At 31.6% G+C, this 17,672-nt stretch overlaps 1 protein-coding gene across 2 annotated transcripts in view; it reads left to right on the forward strand.

Annotated features, from left to right (window-relative positions):
• LOC124367229 (prostatic acid phosphatase-like) overlaps positions 1–16,380 on the forward strand; it is a 32,477-nt gene extending 16,097 nt beyond the window's left edge. The window contains exons 5-9 of one of the 2 annotated variants that reach the window (XM_046823905.1): positions 6,021–6,263; positions 7,671–7,871; positions 13,372–13,531; positions 14,265–14,464; positions 16,123–16,380. In XM_046823905.1, coding sequence (XP_046679861.1) covers positions 6,021–6,263; positions 7,671–7,871; positions 13,372–13,531; positions 14,265–14,464; positions 16,123–16,317 — 999 coding nt within the window. In that variant the 3' untranslated portion in view covers positions 16,318–16,380. The remainder of the gene's footprint in view (positions 1–6,020; positions 6,264–7,670; positions 7,872–13,371; positions 13,532–14,264; positions 14,465–16,122) is intronic. The other variant, XM_046823906.1, reaches the window with a different exon arrangement.
• Positions 16,381–17,672: the final 1,292 nt, after the last annotated feature.

Genomic DNA, 17,672 nt, shown 5'->3' on the forward strand with positions numbered 1-17,672 from the left:
TGGTGGTAATAATGGAGTAAAGTTTAGTACAGCAAGGAGATACTGGTGCAGAATAATAAGTTAGAACTATTTTTTGTTCTCTGAGAACAAGTAGCTTAGGAATTGCCCCTAGTCCTAAAATTACCTTTGCGTTGCTTCCGGAGTGACTGTTCTGGATGGTTATGGTTGGAGGTTAGGGGATGAACCCCCGGAAGAACGGAAAGTCAACTCTGAACAGCCTCTCCAGTGGCACACCCTTATGTCTAGACTAGCAAGAACCTTTGTTCCTTAGGGAACAAATCTCACCCACTCCAACAGTCACCCGCAATAGACTAGACCTACCCGAAATACCCTTGCACTCCAGAATCTCGTCATTTGCGGTGAGTGGTGTGCCGCTCATGGACATCCATAAATTTAATTTGCTCAGATTGAAGTATTACATCGGTTTTTGCTTTGCCCAGTGTAGGTTTATCTGGAAGTAATTATTTGATTTTTAAGGGGTTTAAACGGCACAAATAACACGTTTTTTATTTTTAATACATTAATCTTTATTTAGTATAATTTTGGATTTTTATTTGGGTGAGGTAAGTGAAGTGTTATCCTATGCTAAATGTAAAAAATTAAACACAGCTTTTTCTCTCTAAACAGTAAATAACTTTTAAATATTAAATGAATGGTAATTATTATTGTAATTATTATTTTTATGGAAATAGCCAGCACTTATAGGTTTAAAATTTTATCTATGTAAAATCTCCGTTCTCTGCTTGAAAGAGACTATACGAATAATTTGGTCATAATTGTTAATAATTGATTGTCTCTACATGCCGGCCGACCGAACTGTTTTCCTGCAAACATACAGACCTCAGGGGACGAGTTAATTGAATTCTTCTCCTCCAATCGCTCGATTGAATTAAATTGTAAATTTTTTCTGAATTACAAGTACAATCTTTCATTAGGTTTATATCATACAATGTAGAATCTACAGGCACAAATCATTACTAAAATAACGCTTCTACTACAAATTAATATTAAACTAGACTTTGAAACGTTATTACATTTTATACAAACAAATCCATTTGTCAATTCAAGATTTAATGATTTATTACGATACAGATTTAATTACAATACCTAACTTTGTAACATACATATAATAAGTGAATTGCTGTTTAAGATATTTCCCTTAGGCGGTTGCTGCAAGTATATGAGTGTTACTAAATCAAAACAAAATGTTACTAAATCATTTGAAGTATTTAAGATACAGTAGTTACGTTAATTTTCTAAATACAGTTAACGTTATGTATATGGACTAGGGATAACTTTTCCAAAGTAAATTGTAAATATACAAATATTCATAAATAAAAAAAAGATATTTTGATATTTTTGCATGTGGGTTTAAAGTTGTTGATAAGCCATTTTTTATTTATAGGCATTAACCCCACCGTAAAAAACTTTTAGTGCACTCATTGAAGCAAAAAATACAGTCTTACCTCCTAATTGTTTTACTGTGAACCGATTTGCATGAAAATTTTGGAATTAGGCTCATCTTACCCTTAACTTAAAAAGTGAAAATGATCTGAACTCCGCCTATTATTTTTAAGGGGTGTAAACAACCCCTTAATGGAAAAATTGACATTGAGCCATTTTATCGCTAGAAAACATGTCTAATAGTAAGTGGTGGAAATTGTAAAGCGTTTTTTCTAACACCATTACCTCATATTAAAATCATTTTCAACCCCTTGAAAAATCTTACAATCCTTGGAAACAACCCCTACATTGAAAAAATTACAAAAACAAATTCTTTGGTATGACATAAAAAGATGTAAGTAATGAGTAAGTAATATTTTATATTCTCTATAATAATTATAAAATTTTAACCCCCTTTCAACCCTTGATAAAAAATTTTTAAATATTTTTTTTTTATAAAATGAAAAGGATTTACATATTATTCCACACTCTCGAAAATGATTATCATATTCTTAAGCTTTTCTACTCTTAAAACTACCCCTAAATTAGAACAGTAAATATATATGATTACATATTTAAAAATAATTTTTTTAGAGTAAAAAATTACCATTTATTGAATAAAATATTCAATAAATAGGGAATTTTTATTGCCTCCTTCACTCAAATGTGTTATATATACATATAAGAACGTTGGTATGTATTCATACCCACGTTCCCAAAATATATGAGGCCACATTATATATATATATATATATATACATATATATAAATAGTTTTTTTTTGGCTATATACTGCGTACTTTCACATTGCTCCAAATATTCACACTCAGAAAGTTTCAGTGACTAAGTAGAAAAAATATGATAAGTTTTTGGACCCTAACTCCTTCAATTTTCATGCTATCACAATTTATAAAAAACCATTGTAAAGGTAATTAAGAGAGCTACAACATCATTTATTTGCAATATATAGTAAAAAACCTTTTTCTAAAACGGTGAAGGGTTAAAGGGCTTAAGAGAGGCTGTGATTGCGCTGGCTACGCGCTCTTTGAAACAATCATATCTCTGTCACGTTTTTGTTTGGCAGAAAAAAAAAACAAATTGTTTGTCAGAAAAATACCTAAATTTGTTACCCCTAACTTTTACACCTATCTGTAGTCATTTTTGAGATACTTATGAAAAAGGTATTTTTTTTTTAATTTTGAAATTTTTGTTAATCGTTCCTTTTTTTGAAAAATATGTGTCCTGGAGGCAGCCAAACTGATACAAAACTATGAAACTCTTCATAATAAAGTTAATTCTAGGCGGATTACGATTAAATTTTAATTTTGGTGGAAATGGGCACTTATGAAACCCATTGATTTAAAAGAAAAAACATAAGATCCTCCTCTTATTTTACAATACAGTCTCACTTATTTTACTTGCAAAAGACTTTTAATAGTGCTCATTTTAAAGCTTATTTCAATCAATACAAAATGATTTTTTTATTAGAATGCCTAACATGCATCTGCTCGCCGCTAGATGGCATTGACCACATCGATTAAATTTTCAGACAAAATTAAAAACGGCTTTGGTCTTTATATCTAGCTTAATATTGCACTTTAAATACTTTATAAAAACGAAATTATTCATTATTTTACCTGCTACAATTTGTTTTTTATAGAACTTTCGATAAAAACGTATATTTTTTGGAGATATTTGCAAAAAACCAATGAAAAACGTGAAACAATTTGAATTTCCAATTGCCAATAACTTGAAAAGTATTGGATTCTTCGAAAAAAGCCTTTATAGATAGATATATTTGCTTAACAAAGGTAGGCCTTCTATCGATATCCGAGGTTATTTCTGAAAATAAAAAACCCCCGCGAGAAGGGTGGCAACTCATTGTGGTTGTGGAGTTCAAATCATTTTAACTTTTGAAGTTAAGGGTAAGATAAACCTAATTCCAAAATTGTATGCATTTCGGTTCACAGTAAAAAAAAATTCGGAGCAATAATGCTTCAATGACTGTATTTACAGTTGAAGGAAACAGGATTTTTTCCGGACATTTGCCATCGTTCAGTGAAACAAGAAAACAGTAACACTACGTTTCGAGAACTGCAATCTGATCTCTTCTTCAGAACTAACCTAATAAGAACAACCCTAACTGTTTACATGGCAAATGTCCGGAAAAATCCTGTTTCTTTCACAATCCTTCCATCGTCAAAAATAACCTTCAAACAAAGTATTTACAGTTATCGAATTGCTATAATTATTAAACTAGTACTATAAACTTTCATATACACAATTAAGAGCTGGCTACAGTAAAATTATTTTCAATTTTCCCTATAAGGACAATGTTAACATCATGCAGTTTCACGCGCTTATGGTCGTAAATTATGGGAGATATCTCATTTTTAAGACAACATTAATAAGCATCCAGCGCTTTCTAGTTTTTTTCGAGATTTTTATAGGTTTTTCAGGAATAAACCTGAAATCTTGTTGTAATTCACCATTTGAATATAAAAAAATATACACTTAAAAAAAAGTAAACCGTGATTAATAACGTATGAAATATATCTAACGAGATGTCTCCTGGATCGTTTATAGATTATAGAGTAATATAAAAAAACAGTTATTAATGGATAGGGTTATTAGTGAGCGTTAGAAGAGAAGGGTTCATGGAACGATGCCAATCCGCAGGCGTTCTTCTAGCTTCATGCCTGGCTTCCTCCAGGGACGGCACTTCCAGCTTGTTCAGGGCTTCCAGAGCGTTGAAGCGAGCTTCAAGAAAGAACGAGCCACTTATGACACCTCTCTCTTGTCACAACAACAGTCACTGGTATAGGGGTAGGACACAATTTTGGAGGGGATCCATATGTCTATCGCACTCGAGGCAAAGTTCAGAGCGGCACTTCTACTGCAAACGAGTTAACAAAGGGTTTCTAGAGATATCGTCCACCATCCTACCGAGACGAGTCAAAGCCAGGGTGACCAGACGAAAATTCCTAAAAGGGGGGCTTATGGGGGTGAAAAGGAGGACAATATTAAATATTCGTATAAACTTTGTGAAAGCATGTATTTATACATAATTATAAAACGCACATTATATATTAGTACTGTATTGCTTGTAATGCAAATAAAACACTAAATTTGGATTTTTCTGTTAAGTCAAAAAATAAATGGAATTAATATTATTTAATTGTATATTGGTGGAGGAAAGTATATTTTTAGGCTATTAATTTGTATGTGACATAAGATTTAATGAATTATTTAGAATTTTTCTCTGGAATAATATTATGGGTGATTTGAAACAAATATATTTTATTTATACGTATATATATATATATATATATATATATATATATATATATATATATATATATAAAGTATATATAGTATAGGCTATAGCCTACCTATAAAGATTCTTTTAGAGATTATACTCTCGGCGCCAAAAGACCAAAGAGACGATATAGTACTTTGGACATATCGTGCGATATAATGGTCGTTTCTCATTGGTGGAACTTATCACGTGGTCCCGTCTGTATGTCTGCCTGCTGTACTAAGCGTTCCTGACAGAGACGTAGTAGTAGGAGTCTCGTCCTGGAGCTTTCCGCGTAATGAAGTATCAGAAGTGGTCTTATTTTCTCTCTACTAAGGTGAATAAAAATTGAACCCCCTCCCCTCTTGTGTAACTCGTTGGCTGCAGCAGTGCCGTTTTAACCAGGATGACCAGAAGTCCGGCTTTAGGAGGACATGTCCTCCTTTTAATGTTTGTCCTCCTGACCTTCTGGCTTTTGAAAATTATGTAATATGTCCGGCTTTTTAGCGAAAAATTTAATGTTCAAACATAGTAGTAACATGTTAAAATATTTTTCCGATTTCAGAAGCCCCAAAGACAGGCCATGAAACATTATTGCAGCGCACACGTAATGCATGGTATGTGAACTGCTGTTAGATTCAGTTGTATGTTGAGTGGTGTCTATAGTGTCACTGACTCACTGTTGTTCCTATCCGCTCAGCTGCACTAGCGCTACTACCCGTTCCCTTGACTATCTATTCATCCATTATGAATGATAGTGATATATATATATATATATATATATATATATATATATATAATATATATAATTATAATTTAAATAAACATTGAAATTAAATAAGGCAATTGCCATTTATACCATATAATTATAATATGTATATATTATAAACTTACTCTACCTAGAGCTACAGAGTGGCCCATAAGTCAGTTGTCACTTGCAATTTTTCAAGACGATGTTTGTATAGAACAACGTGGAAGCCACTTTAAGCACCTATTGAAGGTTAGATACTCTTTAAGTTAATAATTAAATATAAATAATAATAACTACATTAATAATACAATACTTTTTACAAATACAGTATTTGCACTTTTCTGGTAACTATGTATTTTCATTTCTGACAAGTGACTTATGGGCCACCCTGTATTTGCAAATGTGGTATGAAACTGCTTAAGGTTTAACCTTGTTGCTATAAAAAACTTAAAAACTTAAAGTAATCTTACTGCAACCGGCCCTTGTAATTTTTAAAACCCTATTGTAATCAATGAATTTTCATAAATAGGCTGGCATAAGACAAATGTATAACGTCGGAAAAGATCTAAGGGCAAGATATGGAGATTTTGTTGGGGACTACAGTCAAGAGAAGGTCCACGTGACCGCATCCAACGTGAGTACCAGGACTGTGGTGTCTTCCATCAGTGTGATGGCCGGCATGTTTCCTCCTGCCGCCCCGATACTCAACAATTTACCGACATGGCAGCCCATCCCTGTCTGGGAGAACTCTACAATATTCGATAAGGTTTATGTGAGTATTTTATACTAGTAAAGATGTAGCGATTTGTTCTTAATATCAGTAAATTTTGTGAACGCGGAAATGTTATTAATTAATTCTCATGCGATTTACATGTACTCAATCTTTAAAAACCCGTTATAGATACAAAATAAAGGTTTTAAAAACAAAAGCATTCTTGAAATTCTTTAGTTTTACTCTCTAAATCCATAAATAACGAAGTTATTAATTACAAAAATTCTTAAATTTCTCTCTATATTAGAAAGGAATTAGGTATCTAAAATCGAAATTTTGTTCCAAGTTTTAACTTTTTTCATCATTCCTATAGTCTGTTCTTGGTTGTAAAATTGCTCTACATGAAGGTTGTACCGTTAAACTCAAAACGGCCGTTTTGGGCCTAGTAGTCATGTTCGGCCAAGTTTTCTGTAATTGGTACTAAGAGGATGATTTAAAAATATGATTTTATTTCTTTTGATCTACCTAATATCACACTATTGCAATTGCTTTCATTGTAGCACATAATAGTAGAAATAAGATATTATGAATTTCTCAACTGAGTTTATTTACCATCCTGGCACTCAATTTCGTTTCAATATGGCGGCCATATATAAATTACATGTCCGATATTTATGAACCTATAGACAAAATCAGAAAGTATTCTGGAATTCTTATACAATGTATTCAAAATTTTGTGACTAATTTTTGTGAATGAAATTTTTGTGACCAAAAAATTTTGTGACCAAAAATTTTATGACTAATGATTTCGTGCATAACAATTTTCCGACTAACAATTTTATGACTGAAAATTTTGCAACTAAAATTTTGTGACTAACAATTTACTTGTATCGCAAACTGTTTTAGAGATATCGATGACATGTAATCCCAAAAGTATAGTATTTCAGCTGTCACAAAATCTACCCATTTCTTCCTTCTGAGCTGGGAAGACTCTTAAGATGCGCCAGTAGCCTTAAATTAACTATTAAGTCAATGTTTGATAGATAGGCTGCAAAAAGTTTGGAGCAGCCATTAACAATCTGCGCTGAAATCTTAAGAGGAGACGCTAGTCAGCTGCCTGGCGCACATCTTAAGCTCTGTTCTTAACATGTGGCTAAAGTTTGAAACTGCATTATAAATAGGAACTCGTCTCGAATTCAGAAATATTTCACTATGGAAACCTAGAATTTAGTGTCTCAATTTTGAGATAAACAAAAAACTTCATTCATCCATCAATACTAATTTCGTATAATTTATATTCATTGTAGTATTTTTCACGTAAGAAATTCTATATTGAATATAGATAATCAAGGTTTTTTTTCTCGCAATTTAATAAAATACACAGAATTCCAGAAATAACTAAAACATTATTATTAATAATTTAGTCATTATTAATATTATTTGTTACTGATGTGCTTATACGTTCAGGTATATGATGCTCCAAGCGTCGCCACCCACACATGTCCAAAGATTGCAGCCATTACCGCTGCAGCTCTTAACGTGTCAGAGCAACCCGACCAGAGGAAAGATCGTCAACTGATTTATAAACTGATGAGAGAAAATACTGGTCACCCAGAAATGGATTCGGTAATGTCTGTCGGAAACGTTTATGACGTTATACTCTTTGAGGTGAGTTAAATAGATGTAATACAGTATTCAAATTACAAGGCAAGTTTCCAATGAATTTGGTGCAATCGATTTTGGGGTTGTAAAATGGTTTTAATCTTAAAGCCATGTGCGAACAGGCGTTAAAAAACTGATGTTAGGTTTTTAACACCATTCCACACCACATTAAACACGCTATTTAAAGTTTAATAAGAGGTATAAACCATTAACAATGTTTAAGAACTTCTTAATTAATGTCAATTTATCAAATAATTACAACGTATACCACTATCACATAATTATCTACGAATAATCGGATAACATCAACGTGACAATTCCCGAACTCGCTTACAATTCAAAGCAGGTGGCGTCCAAGTAGTTTGAGTAATGTCCGCAAGATTGCACCACCAACTGGACAGTTATCTTCTAGACATGTCTAACAATAGAGCACCAAGTAACACAAAATAACAGCCAACGCAACAAAACTAAAACAGGATCAACGGCTAAAGATAAAAAGTGTAATTGAGTTATTTATTTTGTCATGACTTATGAATAAATTGCATATATTTTAAGAACTTTACATGTTTAAACCTTTATATCGACGAAATGAATGTTTGTATGAACAGAAACGTTTTACTCCCTACAGCTATAGCTCATTCTCATGCTATACAAATTCCAAATTTTTATCTTTATCCATTTTTGTTTATACCTTATTATAAAATTGTCTCAACTGCATCCTTTGAATGCATGTTAGTTTCGCGTGAAATGATAAAACACTCTTTTTGTACTTAAAACGGACACGAATTTAACAGAAAATTTCGAAAAAGAAAAATAGATTCCACTACCTTAAACGTTTATTATCTGTAAAGTGAAATAAAATACTGTAAATTACAACTTACAAATCTACCACTCTGGGTTTGCTTGGCCTGGTCTAAGATTTTTCACGTTTTTTCTTTGTATTTTATACAGAATACAGTTTTATTTTAGTTTATATTATTGCTGTTATGTAAACAACTCTCCCCTTCATTTTGTTAATGAATAACAACTAGTAAAATGACAGATTATATTCACAAAGAATGATCAAGCTGCGAGCCACTGCAGGTTCAAATGTAGTCTGTGATGGTAGTGATTTTTATCAGTACTGTAGATCGTCTACTGTATCGACTCTCCCCCTGATTCCCCTGATTGTATTAGTTGCATTTTTCCATTGGATAGTTCTAAAACTTTTAGGAAACATCAAATAAAATTAAAGTAATTCTGTTTTGAACTGTACAAGATGTAAAACAAAAGTCTTGTTTAGAGTTACAGTCTTTCAACTAGAGTTTGTTTAAAATATTAGCCTATTGCAACTAATTGTACTTGAGTTATCTGCATAACCTATTCTAGTCTCTAGCCACCAGTTTGTATTTTTTATTAAAAAATAATATTTCTAAATTTAGTTAAGCTAAAGAAACCAAATTTGGTAAATATGTTTTAGTAGATGAGAGGTAAATATGTATTGTGTTTTTTCATAAATATTAAAAAATAGCGTTTATTGAAATTTTTAAGTTAAATAAGGTGCGCTTGCGCAAACCGGGAGCAGCAAATATTTTGTTTTTTGATACACACCATCTGTTTTACATAGATTATAACAATTTTACAAGATTATAACTATTTTTGAATTATGTTAGCAATCTCAACCATACCTGTTTCAAACGAAATCCCTTAACGCATAAGCGAGCATGAGCACTTAAAACATACGCTTGCACATGCCAGGAGCAACAAACAACTGATCCTTCTCAACTGTGACTTGTTTGGAGCTACCATATACAACAGGGTATACATTAAGCCCTGATACGCCTGGATATATTCCAAACGCACTGAGATATCGATGTACAATCTTCACCACACCTATTAAATACTTTTTGGACTTTTCTAAGGATAGAAATCCCCCCTCCCTCTTCAAAGAGGGGTGGGTCACTTTAAATGTTCAAATTGTAACCCCTCTCTCCTGACATGTTATTTGAAAGGTCTATTCAATGGAAACACAATGAAATGAACAAAATATCACTACGAAGATACTAGCAAAAGTTATGGTTAAATAATCCCCACATCTAAGGGTGTAAATTAAGATTATGATAGACTCTGTATAAAGGGAAATTATCCCCACCAATAATAGCATTATCACATCCTAACTATGTAAAGAGGTCTATGGAAACAATATAAAAAAATACAGTAACTTTTGAAACCTGGTACCAACATTTATCTTATAAATATCCCGACTAAGTTCGTTAGCCAGTTTGGTAACGGAATTTTTTCATATTGTCAGCTTTTAAACTCTTAAATAACTCCATTATTTATAAACCTAGAGAAAAATTGTAAATGTGTTCTAAAATGCTTATATTTTTTAAACTCAACGTTTCGAGGATTGTAATCTATTCTCTTCATTAGGTGGGGGATGTACATACAAAAATAGAGAACAGAAAGAAGAAAAGAAGGGAAAGAAAAAGGTTCAAACATACACAAAAGATGGTTGGGTGAGTGATTGTTTTTCTCGTACTCGTGACTTGTGCTTGGGACTAGCATTCTCTACAGTGACGACGCCTGGACTGGACTCCAAGCAGCTTTTGGGTTGTTTGAACCCTTTGCTTTCCCTTCTTTTCTTCTTTCTGTGCTCAATTTTTGTATGTCCTAATACCTCTCTCACCTGACGAAGAGGATAGATTCCAATCCTCGAAACGTTGTGTTATACCTTATGTAACCATAACGATGGAAAATGTCCGAAATTCTGTAAAATTTTCCATCGTAAATAACAAACTTCAAGCAAGGAATTTCTTTAACGTTTTGCAATTTTTACCTCGAGCAATTTTTAAAATATTGAGTAAGTTAATAAGAGTAAATTAATAACATATCAGGTGATAAAAATAATACCTATTCTTCCGTCAGAGCCAGGAAGGACTATTTTTATATCTATAGTAAAGGTCAGTATTTATCTCTTTTGTTTACGGTAATCAAGCACAATATATATATTGTGGTATATATACATAGGTTTGTAAAAAGTGGTAAAACACTCTTTAAATATATAATTTAATTATAACAGATTTTAGTGGTCTATCTAGATTTTATATAAATACGAGTAGTCCATGCATATTTCAGAAATATCAAACACAAAACCGTAAAAATATGTAGAAATATGAAATTATGCAGCAGAAACATTGTTCAACTATCACTGTACGCTTTTTAGAAAATCAAGAATATTTTGCATTGTATATAGCCTATTATTATCGCGATATCTTATTAAGTTATTAACTTCATTAACTTCACATTACAGGGTTATTTTTATATTTTTATAATGAATGGTCAACTAAAGCCCTTTTTAAATTATTTTATTTCCAAACACATGTTTCGGTATTCGACCATCATCATTGTGAAAATAAACCTCAAAATATACAGGGTGGTTATAAATTATTGTACACATTTTAAGATTGAATAAATAAATAACCAATCAACTTAAAAACATAAGAATTGTTTTATTAAATTGAAAATTTAAAACAGTTTTATATACTGACTGAAAATTAATAATTGTACACATTACAATAATTATACAAAGTAGTTATAAAAAGAAAGTAAAAATGTCACTTAAACTGTGGGTGTAAGGTATGATTCTTCTTAATGACTTGTGTTGTGACATAGTCAGCTGGTCAACAATGGATCTTACCACACCAGCTGTTAATTACAGTTGACTAAACAGACACTAAACTAACCTCAGTATCAAAATGGCTAGTGTGCAAGAAAAAGCAAGGTGTGTTCTTTGGTTTCATGAAAGCAGATCTGTAATAACTGTTCAAAGAAGGTTTCGTTTAGAGTATGGCCGCAATCCTCCGAGTAACAATTCTATAAAACGCTGGTATAGGCAGTTTGAACAGACGGGAAGTGTCCAACATAGAAAAGGTGCTGGTAGACCTCCAGTTTCTGAAGCTATTGCTGATCAAGTAAGAGAATTGTTTACGAGGAGCCCTGGTAAGTCTACTCGGCGTGCAAGTTTGGAATTAGGATTACCTCGATCAACAGTCTTAAAAATTTTGCACAAACACCTTAAGCTCCATCCATACAAAATTCAATTATTACATGAACTAAAACCTAACGATAAACCTCGACGCTACGATTTTGCTGTTAGATTACTTGACCTCGAAGAACAAACAATAAACATTGGAGAAAGCAATTTCTTGAAAAAAGTAATTTTTTCTGATGAAGCAACCTTTCATGTTTCTGGTAAGGCGAATAGACACAATTGTAGGATTTCGGGGTACTGAAAATCCTCATAATGTTCGAGAACAAGAAAGAGACAGCCCTAAAATAAACGTTTGGTGTGTATTGGCTATAGATGAAGTGATAGGACCCTTTTTCTTCGCAGAACCGACAGTCACTAAAGAGGTATACCTCGACATGCTTGAACTTTTTGCAATACCGCAAATTGAGCATAGACAACCAAATTTTTACTGGCAGCAAGATGGTGCCCCTCCACACTGGGGTAAGATAGTACGTGACTACCTAAATGACACGTTTCCTGGTCGTTGGATTGGACGGGATGGTCCAATTCCTTAGTCTCCACGTTCCCCAGACATTACACCCTTAGAATTTTTTTTTGTGGGGCTATGTCAAGGACAGAGTCTTCGCCAAAAAAGTTCAAGATATTGAGGAACTCAAGAATAGAGTTCGAGAGGTTATTGGAAGCATATGCTCAGAAACACATGGTGTGAGGTTGAATTTAGACTACAAACTTTGCGTGCAAACCTCGGAGAGCACGTGGAATTAATTTAGATTCCTTGTAAAAGTATGAGTAACAGTAATCTTTTTGTCCTTTATTGGTAATAAAATTGTTTTAAATTTGCTATTTAATAAAACAATTTCCATGTTTTTAAGTTGATTGGTTATTTATTTATTCAATCTTAAAATGTGTACAATAATTTATAACCACCCTGTATAATAAACAACTAAATATACACATGTTGACCGTTTAAACAGATCTTAAATTTATATGAGACAGTTGTAATTTTGATGGGTATTCTACATTAAATATTTAAATTTTTTCATAAATCGGATTTGTCTTATTTTTCAAATTATTATTAAAAATTTGATGAGGATCTTTATTTTAATATAGATAGATGTGAAAACATTTCTCCTTCCCTTTCGGTATCTAAAATTTCCATGTTCTTTTCAACATTTGTGTAGTTATGGTCAGTTTTTAATAAATGTTCAGCGATATTTGATTTGATCGTAAATACAGAATACTAATCACAACTTTGTCATATAAATTTAACGTTTGCTTAAATAGTGTACATGTGTATATTTATTTTTTGTTATGTATTTAGAGGGTAATGTACACGCTGATGATGGTTTAATACCGAAACACATGTTTGGAAATAAAATAATTTAAATAAGGGATTTAGTTTACCATTCATTATACAAATATGGGGATATATATTTATTGCATTATTCTATTTGTCACTTTCATTCCAAAGTAGTTAAATTAAATGTGTTTTAGGGCTTAAATGGGCTTCCACAACCAGAGTGGGCTATTGGTCCAAGGCCAGAGTTGGACAACAAACCCCTCTTCCCCGATCTTCTAGAACCTATTTACTTAGAGTTCTATTATAACAACGTTTACTTAGAACACAAACAGAGCTGCCTACAATTTATTTCAGGTATGGTTTATGATAAGGTGAAATTGTAGGGTATTACTACTGGCTTGATTATAATGTGTCTGTTGTGTATCATCGTCATGGCGTGTGTATCATTAATACATTTAAAATAGTCTACACTCTTCAAAGATTTTTCAACTTTTTAACATTTTAAATACATAAATTATATTGTTTACAGTACCGTATTGAGATTTATATTATTATTTGGCAAGTTGTTTGCTTAAGAAAAATTAATAATTGGAATTTCAAGACATGTTTCGGTGATGTATAAAAAGATTTCAAATCTACTGGCATCAGTAAAAGTAAACTTCATTTCGTTTCATTTTGAAAGTGTTTTGTAAACGGAGCGATCAATCACACACAATACTATACGCATGTTTTGGATAATCGCATAAATAAGTTAAACGACGTTTACTTCAAATATAAAAAAACATTTTACTCAAAGTAAAAAAGTCTGCAGAAAATCATATTACATTTCTAAACAGAATATTGTATCTTAAAAGTAAGTAAAAATTCCTCTTTAAAACTCTTATAAAAATGAAATAAAGTGGAAAATAGTCAGAAACAAAAAAAAATAGACTAAAATGACCGACATCTGACGCTCAAGGTTGTGCAAATTTCTATAGTTTATTATTATTAGAAAGGCTAAGATTTGTTTACTTCATAAACCCTACTGTACTTCGGTATACTTAAATTTTACTGTTTAAGGTTTAATAAAATTTGATTTTTCTTTCAGGACCACTGCTGTACAGTATTCAAGAACAACTGAAAAAACACGAAGTGCCAGGAGAAGAAAAGTTCAGGTTTCACGGAACATCTGATTTTGCAATAATGGGTGTGCTGAGTGGTATAGGGGTAGACGTGAGGGCAATCATTGACCCCGGCGATGGTGTTCTGTTTGAGGTTCATCGAGAGAACCTAGTCCCAGAAGTCAAGGTACTACTCCTATTTACAGAAACAATGTGAAGAAAAAACCTCCAGAGTGGGGGGGTGTCTGAGATTATACTTCATGTAAACTGAAACATTTACAATGTTATTGATAAAGCACTGATTCATTGACATGAAAAGTGTAGGTGCCCAAGTAGTACAGCTAATTTAAAGGAGTTTCATGAAAGTTTAGTTCGTTTAATTCTTCCAGCTTTTATTTCGATAAGAACGAATAAGGGTATCAATTTTTTGTACTTTTCAAACAAACCACAAATTTTAAAATTAGTCACTCGGATACTTGTGATCCTTTATTACGACAAAATTTGTGTAAAAGATTGTTACAAATAAACTATTTTTGTACAAAATTGTATTATTATTATATAAAAATATTGCTAATAAATTACCATCCAAACATTTGCTCTTGACCGGGCGATTCAAAATTTCAGAATTTTCTTCACTATGCCATTATTTTGGACCTCTAATGCTTGCCCTACCAATGGTTTTCTTTCTGAATCACTGTTGAGCTGATGGTCTCCCAATTAAGTCTAGTGATGGGCGAGCTGGTTGAAGTTTACACCCACCTTTTCAATCGGTTGTTTTTATTTATAGGGTACATGTTGACTTTGAGATGATATTATCAAACTTACGAAAGTATATAAGGTTAAAAATAAATAATGCATTGTACTGTGTGATACTAGTAAATATTTAATCAGAGAAAGCAATTATTATTTTATTTTATTCACTATTTTGATACATTCCAATTCCAGCCTCTAACCGAAATTAGCACATCTGACGATCGTTTCGTTTCTTATAAAATGATTTATAAATTTAAATAAATTCCGGGTTAAATCTACTGATTATTTTTTTCTCCTAGTTTAATTAAATTTATGGGAAATAAAGTGAAGAACTTCTACTTGTAAACACGTAAGATATTGGTCATGAACAGAGAGTTCAGAAATGGGTGTAAAACTTCTGATAATACTCATCATATAAAAGATGATGTACCCCATACACATAAGTCACGAAACGAGTCGTTTAGCCGCTAGACGCATTTTTGTATTTTTATTAAAAATATCTCTAGAACTAGTAAAGCTACTGATACCAGCCTTTCCATATAAATATAAAAAAAATTAAAAAAAGGAAATAAAATAAAATTTAGTGTGCTTTGCTTTAATATTACCAACATGATATCTGTTACAAATGCTTAAAATCAAATAGCAAAAGAAAACAGTATTGTTGTAAAAAACATACCAAATATTTGCGTTTTCTTTTGAGTCCGTCATTGCATAAGAGAGCACGACCAATAATTTAAAAGTATGCTTGCACAAGCTTGGAGCAACCAAAATTTTGTCAGTTGAAACATATCAGCGCTGTTGTGACTGTTTGCTGCTGAAGGCTTTTGTTGCAACAATATCTACAAAAATTACAAAATGGCGGCTAGCAGCTAAATGAAATGTTTCTCGACCTATATTTATGGATTATTTCTTTTTTTTAATTGTGAGTACTATCAGCCACAGAAGTTTGTAATTCCATCTTCTGAACACTCTGTGTATCAAGGAAATTAAAATTCACATGTAAAAATTGAGTTAGTTGTAGTCATAGTTAATTATATTACACTAGGAAATCAATTTTTAACTAATACGAAATTTGTGTTTTCTTTTTCTTAGGTCCTATATTACCATTCTATGAGTCATAGCCTCGAAAGACTGATTCTGGGAAGATGTCCCGATCCATGTACTGTGGATGAATTCATCAAGAAATTCCCAGGACTCTCACCAGAACGGTGGACAGAATTGTGTTTCTCGGATGATCCTTGCCCTCCAGCTGAAGATTTTGAGAAAACAAATTTATACGCCTTTTAAAAGCCTACTTTGATCTGTATCGTTTTAATTCATTAATTTAATAAAGTTTTATAATACATTTTATATTCGTATATACAATGTTTTAAATCCTTAAAATGATTTAAAAATCATAATTTATCTATCAAAAGAAAACTTGGAATTCACAGAAATTCATTAGTGATTTTTCTATTTCTAAAGATGTAACAATGGTGCGTTGTTCATCAAGATTTTAACAGGTTATTAAATAGTAAATATTACTATCTGTTGCCGCTAATATAACAAATAGCAGTATACAATTATAATTTAATTATCAAACGCAATATCTAAGAAACAAAATATCATTGTACATAATTTTGTTTTGGAAAAATATTTTACTGTCTTCCAATGAAATCGAAATATACATTTAATTTCATAAAGTGTTCTTTATTGGATGGAAATTATCATTAAAATGCACGGCTTCTCCACTTTTTTTAGTCATAATTGGGTTAGGATTTATTCAAACTTATTAATTTATTTCGTAATATATGACTTTTTATAGAATATTCATTAAACTTAGAACAAATAATATATCTCATCTCACACAATTTTTATATGTAATATGTAATATACTATATTGATAATTTATTTGCTGTCGTAAATTATAAAATAGTAATAGTAATAAGACAAATTGATTTATACTCATAACTGTAAAAACGAAACACAATTAGATTCTCAAATTCTTTACATCTTTACTAGAGTACATAGAATTGTATACAAATATTCAAAATAAAATAAATGAAAACTATAAGAATATTAAAGCCTAATAAATATTAAAAGAGATTGAAACGAAACAGATACACCAAATACAGAAATGGACACGAAAGTGAGAAAACATTTTTGTAAATAGAAAAGTTAAAAGAAATAACACAAATTAAACTTTAGGAATAGGACAATTTCCTTATATCTAAATATAGATTTACAGACTTTACATCGCCAAATGATTCGAATAAATAGGAGTTATATATGTGTAAAATCTTATTTTTACTATTTTAAGATTTATTATTTAGGATCTATCAGAAATTGGAACAGCCTCCCATGAATTCGGATTTTATTTATTTCAGAGCTACTTGTATTAAACCCGTTTTTTCTAAAGATTTTAAAAAGATTATTTGTAATAGGCTAGCTGATTTTTTTGTATACAAATTGTTCGCTTTGAGTGGGATCCTTACTTGTATTGATTCTGTAGATCCCTCGGTTGGACTTTTTTGTGACCTCAGCGAAGCAAAGTTTGTCATGTTTTTTATTTACTATTTGAGAGGTCGGTTACAATATGTTCAAATCTAAATTAATGGAAAGATGTGAATCTGAATTTCTATTCCTTAAAACAATCGCTGAGG

This window comes from Homalodisca vitripennis, chromosome 8 (genome assembly GCF_021130785.1).
Source record: "Homalodisca vitripennis isolate AUS2020 chromosome 8, UT_GWSS_2.1, whole genome shotgun sequence".
Taxonomy (NCBI): domain Eukaryota; kingdom Metazoa; phylum Arthropoda; class Insecta; order Hemiptera; family Cicadellidae; genus Homalodisca; species Homalodisca vitripennis.